The sequence below is a fragment of the Frankliniella occidentalis genome, unplaced genomic scaffold, assembly GCF_000697945.3.
Source record: "Frankliniella occidentalis isolate FOCC.00 unplaced genomic scaffold, Focc_3.1 Scaffold185, whole genome shotgun sequence".
Taxonomy (NCBI): Eukaryota; Metazoa; Arthropoda; class Insecta; order Thysanoptera; family Thripidae; genus Frankliniella; species Frankliniella occidentalis.
Window position 1 is genome coordinate 515773 of NW_026267311.1, and position 10023 is coordinate 525795.

The following is a 10023-nucleotide window of genomic DNA, read 5'->3' on the forward strand; positions in this document are numbered from 1 at the left end:
TAGGCATGGGTGTTGAATGAGAATGACAGACAGTAATGACTGAGAAATGGTTGAAAATTACAATACATACATGTTTTTAAAAAATCAGTGGCTTTCTTCATCTTCAATCTTGGGGGCAAGATAATATCTAATGTGTCCAACTTCACCTATCTTGTATTCTACCACTAATGGAACATCTGCTGACATTGAAAGCTGAACCTAAAACAACGCAATTTCATCAGCACATTAGCAACAAAAGTTTACGGAAACTAAGAAGTTATAATGCGACAGATCCTATTAATAATTTAAAAACAAGAAAATACCAACCTGGCCAGAAAGAGGCGTGGCTTTGGTAAATGAATTAAGGTATCTGCAGGCAAAAGTTAAAGTTACAGGCTCCTGCATTTCGATGGTAACAGCTTCCTCCTCCTTGTCCACATTTGCAGTCTGAGCCAATTTGATGTTGGCTGCACAAAGAAAGTAATTAGTGATAGATCCTCGTAGTTTGATTTGAGTTATAACGAGAAAGTAGATGTTTGTACCTGATCCAATGTCTCCAACAGCAGAGAACTTGACACCTTCCTTAGAGCATGCAATCACAACAGATTCTCCAAACTGACTAAGATCTCTGCAGATTCGGGCAAATTCACCAGATGGCATTTTAACAACACATGAATAGTCAGTATCCTAGAGAAAACAAAAAATATATAATGTATGTTAATAAAAGCAGTTCCGTACTTTAACACATAGGACAGCGAGACATTAACTTACTGGAATGCCAAGGTGTTCTTGATCCAGGTTCATCAATTTCATTTCATAGTCTGATACTTTCTCTTGGTTTTGGGATTCAAACATGAATGTCACGGTGTCAGCGTTGTCTTGCGCTTTCATGGTAAGAACATCTTCCGCACCAGCGCACTTCATAATTTTGGTCATGCTGTAAGAAAAGGTGGAATTCACATACATTCTGGACGGAAAGTCACCAGAGATCATACGATTGACAAAGAATTCATGGAAACGTGACTTGAACGTGTTGTTTCGAAAGCTAACTGATTACTTGGTAAACAACAAGTTGTACGCAACACGACAAGACTGATTGCACAACATTGAGTAAGGTAGTTAAAGTCAGACGACAAGAAAGAGAAAGGTGGCAGAACACTGCACCAGTTCGCGGCCACGTAGCCTGTGGTAGGAAGTACATACCTGGCCAAGTTCATGCCCATTGAGAGGTTGCGGTCACATCGGTATTTGTCAAAACCATCAGCCCGCAGGCTGAGTGAAACCAAGCTGACGTGAGAGTTGTCCATAGCCTGAAGTTTGATACCCGAGTCCGAGCAATCAAAAGTAGCCTCATTGAGAAGGTCCTTGATGGCATCAAGAACTTTCTTGAGGATCACACTCTGAACCAAACGTGCTTCAAACATTTTGGCTGGTAGTTTTTCAGACTAGGACAAAAGCGAAGAAAAACTACAGCAACTTGATATAGACGGCTGAACTTGAAATCCGAAAGATTTCTGAAGAGGCGACCGTCAGCAAGGAGGACGTACAACACAATGGCAGGCGAACAGCCAAGACTTCACAGAGGACAATGAGTTTTGAGCGGGAATTTGATCATTTGTGAGGTACTTCGCGCGTAAATCGCACGCTGCCTTTTATTTACAGACAGAGGCCGTTTAACCTTTTTTTTGGTCAAGTTTTCTACAGGGCGGTTTTCCCTTCACCGCCTTCTTTCTTCTTGTCCTGCCTTCTGTCTGCCGGTGCAGGTTAAGTTGCTGCACCATTGACGCGTGCAGTGATTATTTTGTAATTTTTAAGTCGAGGAACTTGATTCAACAACCTTAACACCTGCGAATTAAAAGTAAAACAAAGCCCTCAAAATGTATGAAGACTACGGAGAGGTAAGCAGACTGGGTTATTACCGTCAAAACCGATAGTAATTTACAAACTTAACCTCATTCCTATGCAGTTCATGACTTTCTCTACCATATTTCATGTTGTTTTGAAGTTTCCTTCGTCGTTTCCCAAGTGTTTGTCTCTGTTATTCCTATCGCAAGGTCGTTAGATAACTTTGCGTTAGTTCATGTCTCTAATATCGGAGTGTATTCTTCCCTTCGTGTACTGGTTCAATCAGATCACTGTCAAGATGTCATACTTTCACATAGATTTATTTTCGTCACTTTTCCTGGATAGACAAATAATGTTTAACTTGACCATAATTTTTATGATTGGAATTATGTTTCCTTCTTTTAGGACAACTATGATAATAATTATGGAAGGTACGGAGATTACGAACCTCACACTGGGGATCCTAATGCAGACTTGAAATATGAACAAATGTGCAAAGTGCCAGATGTTGTGAAGAAGTTCTTAGTATACTTCAGAAATGTTATCAACGATGGTCTTGTGTTCGAAATTCAAAACCTCTATGAAAATACGTAAGTTGTTTCTTAAACTTCAACTTTCAATAATTTTATCTGTGGTATCAAGGCTTAATCATTAAATTTTTTCTTACAGGTTCCCCAAACTCACTGAGCAGTATTTCAATAACAGTTCCTGGCCAGCACCCAAGGACATTTCAGATTTTGTGGAAGCAGATAGTGTGAGTAGTATTGGTGTTTAGCAAATAAAAGAGAGAAAGAAAAAAACACAGTTTGGGTGATTAAAGAACTTTCTTAAGTTAGGATAATAGTATTGTACTTATCAATAATTTCATTTTTTTAATCTACAGGTTTTCTTGATTCTGTATCAAGAGCTTTACTTCAGACACATTTACGCCCAAGGAAGTCCCAACATAGAACAGAGATTAGGATCATTTTACAACTACTGCAATTTGTTTAACTATATACTGAGTAAGTGAATCTAATCTATGCTGAAAGATGCACCAAAAATGATAAAATCATTTTATTTTAACCTTCTTAATATTTCTGACTAGGTGCTGATGAGCCTGTACCACTTGAGCTGCCTGATCAATGGCTGTGGGAACTGGTGGATGAATTTGTGTACCAATTCCAGTCCTACTCTCAGTACAGGGCAAGGCTCAATAAAATCCCAAATGAAGATCTGGAAGTGGTGAATCAGCACAACAAAGTGTGGAATGTGTTGTGTGTCCTGAACGTCTTGCACTCCTTGGTGGATAAAAGCAACATTAAAATGCAGTTGGAGGTATGTGTAATGTTCTTGAAGCGAAAGTGTGAATTACATATGAAGATTATTCTGTTTGTTACATTAATTGTCATTTAGGTGTATGCCAGCGGAGGTGACCCAGACTCAGTTGCAGGAAAGTTTGGTTCCCACTCTCTGTACAAAATGTTGGGATACTACAGTTTGGTGGGTCTCTTGCGCCTCCATTCTCTCCTTGGTGATTACTACCAAGCTATTAAAGTTCTGGAAAACATAGAATTGAACAAGAAGGTCAGCTTATTTTAACTTTTGATGATGGGTTTATCTGATGGGTTTTTATATAAGTGAGATATTTACTAAAGTTTCCAATTTCAATTTTCAGAATCAATATTCTCAAGTACCTGCATGCCAGATCTCGATGTCATACTACGTTGGGTTTGCCTATATGATGATGCGCCGTTATGCAGATGCAATTCGTACCTTCAGCTCTATTCTGCTGTATATTCAGAGAACCAAACAACTCTTTGCCACAAGGACATATCAGAATGATCAGGTCTGTGCGAATATTTAAACTGTTAAATCTGAACTTAATTTTGGCCAAGCTTTATTGATTGAATCTGACTTATCCAAATACTTTTCATTTTTTTCCCCAGATTAACAAGCAGACTGATCAGATGTACCACCTTTTGGCCATTTGCCTTGTGCTACACCCTCAGTGTGTAGATGAATCCATTCAGCAAGTGCTAAGAGAAAAGAACTACACAGAAAAGATGTATAAGATGCAGTATGGAGATTTACAGGAGTTTGAACAGTGCTTTGTCTTTGCTTGCCCAAAGTTTTTGCTACCTTCACCTCCCCCTGCTGATGCTCCTCCAGATGATTATATGAAAGATGCCATGAAGCATCAAACTCAAGTCTTCATGGATGAAGTCAAGCAACAGAAAATGCTTCCCACAATTAGAAGGTATGCATTTCATTTGTACACATATCAAAAAGAATAGTATTCAATTGTTATTAATTCAATTTTAATTTTCAGTTACCTCAAACTGTACACCACTCTGCCACTTTCAAAATTGGCCACATTTATGAGCCAAGGTAAAAGCTCTGGTGACAGCTCAAAGTGGGACTTAAACAAAGAGATGCTTGCTCTGGGTATCCATTTACTCTGCTTCAAGCACAAGATGAAGAATGTAGTGTGGACTAAAGGAGCTTCAGGTTTGGATGGCAAGTTCCAGTCAGGTTCTGAGGTAAGATGAATGCTTTCTTATTGTGTTTAGTACCTCTCAAGCCCCACCGCTCACTGAAATTCCTTAAAATTTTCAGCTTGACTTCTACATTGATAATGAGATGATTCACATTGCTGATACTAAAGTTGCTCACCGCTATGGTGACTTTTTCATCCGTAAGGTCATGAAATTTGAAGAGTTAAACAGAAAACTTCACAACACCCAGGTGTAACTGTGTACATGTATTTGTTAAAAGCTTTATCATGATTAAAACCACCTTATACAACATAAACCTGAAATTATTTACTTATCCTTTAATACTTAAAAAGTTTTCTGGTTATTTCATATAAATTTTATTTGCTATTAATCAAATCTCCTTCAAACAAAAACTTCATATCAACATATTATTTACCAGACTATTTTGGCTGGATTTTTTGGTATGTAATACAAGGAATACCTTCAAGCTGATCTATACTTGATTTCTTTCTCCATTTTTTCTTAAATCTTCCTGGATCTTCCTGCTTCAACTTCTTTAACTTTTCTAGACGGACTTTTGGCGATGTAGTTGGCCCTAAGCGAGAGAATGTACGCTCATACGGAGTATAATTTTCAACATGCTCACTAAAAAATTCTTCATCAGTTTTGGAATCTGGAGGATGTTTATCCCTAAGGTGCTGCCATGGATGTTCATCTTTCTCTACTTCAACATGTTTCTTCCATTCTGGATATTTACTACAAAAATTGTTAATAGCAACAAGTGTTTCAGGCCGGAACTTTTCGGGTCTTGCCTAAAACATGAAATATACAAACATAAGTAGAAAACAAAAAGAAATTTAACACAACATTAATATCTTTATGGTTGAGACAAACCTTCAGTACTCTCAAACATTTCTCATAAAAATCTTCAGCTTTCTTGATGAAGTATTTATTTACTTTGATCTCTTCATAATCAATGACATCAAGTACCAAATTTATATAGCTCATGTTGTATGTACTAGTAGCACAACCGAACATGGCAGTGATAAATTCTACACCAGGTCTGAAATCCACATTTAAAATAAAATACAAAATCAGTTAACAGAAAGCAGATTATAAGATGATCTAGGATTTCAACTTTCTAAGGAGCCTTACCGTACACCAGTTTGATCCATGGCTTTCAGCAACTCATAAGCATCTTTTTTTTGCCTACAGGTCATTGCTAAATTCGTGTAGGTCATTAAATCTGGCTGGAAGCCATGAGATGCTATCAGAGGTAAAACATCCTAAAGAGTAGCAATAGATAAGATAAATTAGAAGATTAAAAACCATACCCCTTCTCCAGTTTTGAAACCTGAAAGTTTTCCTGATATTTCAAGACATTCTACTGGCACTTGACCTTCTGCTTAATGCTTACTGTTTGATCATTTGTGACTTTTGACTTTTTACTCCTTGTGCATTGTTGTAAATTTGGATGAATTAAAGACTGTTCTATTCTATTCTAAAGTCAAGTTGCGGTTAAAAATCAAGTAGTTGATTTGTAGGGGTCTTATTGGAGCCTTTCCTCTGGTTCCCAGTAAAATGTGGGGTGCACCTTATAATCAAATAAATATAATAAAAGATGGCAAACAAACCTTAGCTTCATCATACTGTCGCCTATAAACTCTGCGCCTTATTAGAGTATTGAAAAAAAGAAGATCAACTTTCAATCCTCCTTTGGTGATTAATTTAAGAAGAGTCTATCAAAGAGACAAGTTAAGAGATAAACAGATCACAAATCACACTTAAACAAAAGCCAATATACTACAGGGAACAAACCTGCTCTGCTACCACTGTTTGAGGAATACATTCTAACATAAGATTAAATGTTTTAATATCTGGCTTGGCTTCATGTAAGTCCATTTCTCTCATAAATCTCTCAACACCACCAAGGAGGAATAGTCTATAAAAACATTGACAGAGTAATGATACTATATTATACATTGAGTAAGAAATCAAAAAGGTAAAACAAGTACTACTTGTTACTAAAATATGTACCTGTCTTGTGGTTTTTCAATCTGCATTAAACTAACTACACAACCAAGAGTGGGTTTCTGAGACAAGAGATCCGGTAGCAGTTCTTTAGGAGAAGAGATTTCAGGCAAATCAGATGTCTTCTAAAAATAGAAGGAAAAGTTAGATCTAAAAAAAAAAAAGAATGGCACAAAACAGGATAAATGCAACAATTGAATGAAAAATTTTAACATACATTTTGTAGTTCTGAATTTGTCTTGGATCCAGCAACATTCATTGCACAAAATTCCGGATCTTCCTCCCATGGGTATCCATCACTTAATGTTTCACCGCCCTGTGAAATAATTTTGAGTTAGGATCATATCTGAATGTAGCCAAATTTTTGAGATTAGTAATATATTAAGTGCCATTGTTTTCTTTTCTCTCCTACCTGTAATGTGTTAAGCTTATCCACATTTTCAACACCCAATCTTTGAAATACATCGATAGTGGAAACAATATCTCCCAGTCCACAATCCCTGACACAACGTAACAAAAGGTTGAATTGAAAAACATCTGGTTTCATACGGTACTGCATCATTTTCCTGTAGACCAGCAGGGCATGCCGGAAGCCAGCATCTTTATCAGAAATACAAGCTTGGAAGAGAAAGCTCATTGTCTCTTTGTTGATAGTCATCTTTTTGCTCATCATGTAGTCAACAAGTTTAAAAGCTTCCTCAATTGATCCGCATCTTGCAAAGGCTAATAGGTATAGATTAAATTATGATTAATTTAATTCATTTCACTTTAAAAATTAAGATGAAATCTAAAATTGTAGACAAAAATTATTTTCACTGACCTTTTAAGATTGCATGGCAAGTAATTTGATTTATGTTAATACCTTTCTCCGTCAGGAGAGTGAAAAGATGTCTAGTTCGCTGAAGTCCATCAGATGGATATGGACTATTTGCATATGAATTAAATAGAGATGTGTAAACACTATCTTTAACAGGCAATCCTCTTCTTTTCATCTAAAATTTTAAAAATTAATTACCTTCCATTCATTAGATGTAAACATAAACATTTGGGGAAAATATCTTTGAAAATAGACTTACATCATTGTACAATTTGAATGCCATTTTGGAATAGCCTGTCAGACCACAGTACGATATGAGAATAGAATAGATGTAATATTCCGGTTTTACTCTGTGTTCCTTTAACATTGTTACCATAAGAACATCCACGGCATCTTGGAACTGTTAAAAAAGTTGAAAATCAATCGTCACCCATATTTCACTGATATTCACATTTTGAAAAGTGCAAAAGTCTTGAGTTGGGAGTTCAGAATTAGAAAAAATGCCTGCTTACCCGTCTTTGGCGTAAATATTTTTTAATCATATTGGCATAAGTCTTCTGGGGGTAATAGTTAGGTAGCTCAGAAATAAACTTGTCTTCTGCTTTGTCCTCTTCAGAGCCTTCTTGGACACTTAGGATGTCATTGTTAGATTTAGTAAGTGTCCCAAAATTATCTGGATCATCTTGAGGGATTGTTGAGTAATCCTCTGCAATAACAGTGGACCTGAAACACAATGACAAATATAATAAGAAGACTCAACTTCTGGCAAAACCAGAGCGGTAGGAATGATGTTCTTCCCCCAAATTCAAAACACAGCGTAGGCAAGGAAAATAAAAAGTATGTCTTACTTTGGCAAAGATATTTTCCTCTCGTCCTGAAATTTGGAGTAGTCAGGAGGAAGATTTTCATCAGTTTTTATTGATGTTACGGGTGAGTTCTCTGAGTGGAAATCCTTCTGACTGGAACTATTGTTAACAAGTACTCTTAGAAATGGGTTTCTACACCTAAGAAGTTCACTTTTACTTGATTCGAAAATAAACTTCGGAAGGCGACATTGTAGTCCGCACCGCAAGTAGTGTCCCATTTTGCGAAACTTAACTTTGACAGTCTGTCAACAGAAACAAAATGCGGTAAAGAACCCAGTAAAACACGGTCATCATTATCCGCAAAATAAAGAATGCATGCGAAGGAGATTTTCTTGCCTTGATTCATTCAAAACAAACAAGCAGTAAACAGCGCCATGTGAGTTGGGTTAACCGTCGACTGCCGCCTGCCGCACACAGGAGGATTGGTGAGTGGTGGCACTGTGGGGAGGAAGCCAGCGGTATGAGAAATTTCACTCGTCGCTTCGCGGGGAAATTCAAACAGGCAGAGGCCCACTTCGAGGCGAGGGGCGAGGACTCCCCTTGTCGTCTCATACGAAGACCAGTGGTGCGATAGGGACAGAGAGACAGAGAAATTACAACCAAAACCCAAATTAGGAGGGCCGGAAGGCCGAACTGGCCGAAACCCAAATTTCAACGAGCAACGTCGTCGCGAGAGAGCGAAGTTCGGTTGGTCCTTCCCCTCGGCCGCTGCAGCTGCTGGGGCCGCCCGCCCCTCCCCAAATCGTGCAGTAGGCGTGAGGACGGCCACTTAGTCAAGCGGCTACCGATGCGCCGGCCGCGGCGCCACAGCAGTGATGAGTCACTGAGGCATTTTCTCACGTCCCCGAAGTGGCTATCCCCCCCCCCTCCCCCCTCGAGCCTCTCTGCTCACAAAGAGCTGATTATTAGATGGGGGTCACGACACGGCAAGCGCGCAACGAGAGTGTAGTATGTCTTCCGGGGAACGAGCAACGCCCCTGCGCGCCTTTTGTGCCGGGTCAACGAGGAACCTGTTTCACTTGATCCGGTTATTATTAATTTTTGAATTCTTCTTCTTCTTATTGGCGCCCTGCGTGCGACACGCAGCAGCGGCCGCTGGCGCCGCCTGTGATCAGCGCATCGGCAGCCTGGCTGATGTACTCGCTGGGGCCCTGCTGCTGCCCGTCAGCGCCGGTCGCTGCTCGTCATTAGCGGGTCTTCTGTTCGAGAGCAGCGCCGCGGGAGCATCCCCGCCTTTGGCTGCCTTTGGCACTGTTTGCTGACAAAGCAGACTCGCGGGGCCCGGGGCCCGGGGACGGGCGCCGTCGCCAAAAGAGGGCCCTTGCCCTGCTGTGCGGAGCATGCTCTCCCTACAAGGGTTTCTCTGTCGGGGGCGGGGCGCGCGGAGTTCACGCGAGACGCACACTGTTGTTCTCGTGATGAGTAAACACGCAGGAGCGGGGCACCCCAATCAGGATCCCACAGTCATACGCGACCGCCTCGCCTTCGCCTTCCGTCTCGCTCGCTCTCGCATGTGCATCGGAGAGACAGAGAGAGACAGAGAGAGAAACAGAGAGAGAGAGAGCACCCTGCATGCGCCCCGCCCTAATGGTGAGCGTGGCGTGCAGCAAACGGCCCTGCTGCCCGCCGCGGACACGCCATGCATCGGGATGCGTTACAAACGAGGAGAAAACCAGTGCGACACCGTCCGTGTCGTACAGACAAGGGGCGCCCCTGCGCCCTCCCCTCCGGAACGAACGCCGAGACTAGAAAAAAACATGACGATGGATAATGTGGAGTAACTTTGGACATTTTTCACTGGTGAAAAGTGAAAAAGGCGTAAGTCCATGGACTTCCCATAGGACTTACGCCCTTCTCACTTGTTACCAGTCATTTGTGAAGCGCTCGGCCCTCGCACTAGGTATTTTATCATCCGGAACAAGGGGGTGTCGGTGTCGTGCGTGTGCGGCACTGATGTAAGTGGGATCAATAGTACGCCGTGCAAAGTTTACCCCCCGGCAGCCCCCCC

General features: G+C 40.5%; 3 protein-coding genes across 3 annotated transcripts; 1 reads left to right on the forward strand and 2 right to left on the reverse strand.

Moving 5' to 3' along the window:
* LOC113203395 (proliferating cell nuclear antigen) lies at positions 1–1573 on the reverse strand. Its single transcript, XM_026418051.2, has 5 exons — positions 1183–1573; positions 751–916; positions 522–666; positions 307–446; positions 1–198 (listed from the first exon to the last, which is right to left on the reverse strand). Exons 1-5 carry the CDS (start codon positions 1401–1403, stop codon positions 85–87), a joined length of 786 nt encoding a protein of 261 aa, XP_026273836.1. The 5' UTR covers positions 1404–1573; the 3' UTR covers positions 1–84.
* Positions 1574–1716: 143 nt separating this feature from the next.
* Positions 1717–4617, forward strand: LOC113203394 (eukaryotic translation initiation factor 3 subunit L). Its single transcript, XM_026418050.2, has 10 exons — positions 1717–1877; positions 2230–2414; positions 2494–2578; positions 2708–2828; positions 2912–3141; positions 3220–3390; positions 3482–3652; positions 3753–4063; positions 4136–4346; positions 4423–4617. Exons 1-10 carry the CDS (start codon positions 1857–1859, stop codon positions 4555–4557), a joined length of 1641 nt encoding a protein of 546 aa, XP_026273835.1. The 5' UTR covers positions 1717–1856; the 3' UTR covers positions 4558–4617.
* LOC113203391 (pentatricopeptide repeat-containing protein 1, mitochondrial) lies at positions 4538–8446 on the reverse strand. Its single transcript, XM_026418048.2, has 13 exons — positions 8352–8446; positions 7998–8257; positions 7662–7872; positions 7409–7549; positions 7153–7324; positions 6745–7055; positions 6550–6648; positions 6339–6457; positions 6120–6243; positions 5936–6040; positions 5457–5587; positions 5196–5364; positions 4538–5113 (listed from the first exon to the last, which is right to left on the reverse strand). The coding sequence occupies exons 2-13, from the start codon at positions 8231–8233 to the stop codon at positions 4742–4744; spliced, it is 2190 nt and encodes a 729-aa protein (XP_026273833.1). The 5' UTR covers positions 8234–8257; positions 8352–8446; the 3' UTR covers positions 4538–4741.
* Positions 8447–10023: the final 1577 nt, after the last annotated feature.

Excerpts from the sequence above, each read along its gene's own strand:
- LOC113203395 (XM_026418051.2), bottom strand. The coding sequence starts at position 1,403 with ATGTTTGAAGCACGTTTGGTTCAGAGTGTGATCCTCAAGAAAGTTCTT. Across the intron at positions 917-1,182 it reads ATGGGCATGAACTTGGCCAG|CATGACCAAAATTATGAAGT; the intron begins GTATGTACTTCC and ends CTTTTCTTACAG. Across the intron at positions 667-750 it reads AAGAACACCTTGGCATTCCA|GATACTGACTATTCATGTGT; the intron begins GTAAGTTAATGT and ends TGTTTTCTCTAG.
- LOC113203394 (XM_026418050.2), top strand. The coding sequence starts at position 1,857 with ATGTATGAAGACTACGGAGAG. Across the intron at positions 2,579-2,707 it reads ATTTTGTGGAAGCAGATAGT|GTTTTCTTGATTCTGTATCA; the intron begins GTGAGTAGTATT and ends TTTAATCTACAG. Across the intron at positions 3,653-3,752 it reads GGACATATCAGAATGATCAG|ATTAACAAGCAGACTGATCA; the intron begins GTCTGTGCGAAT and ends TTTTTTCCCCAG.
- LOC113203391 (XM_026418048.2), bottom strand. The coding sequence starts at position 8,233 with ATGGGACACTACTTGCGGTGCGGACTACAATGTCGCCTTCCGAAGTTT. Across the intron at positions 7,056-7,152 it reads TTGCCATGCAATCTTAAAAG|CCTTTGCAAGATGCGGATCA; the intron begins GTCAGTGAAAAT and ends TATACCTATTAG. Across the intron at positions 5,114-5,195 it reads AATGTTTGAGAGTACTGAAG|GCAAGACCCGAAAAGTTCCG; the intron begins GTTTGTCTCAAC and ends TTCATGTTTTAG.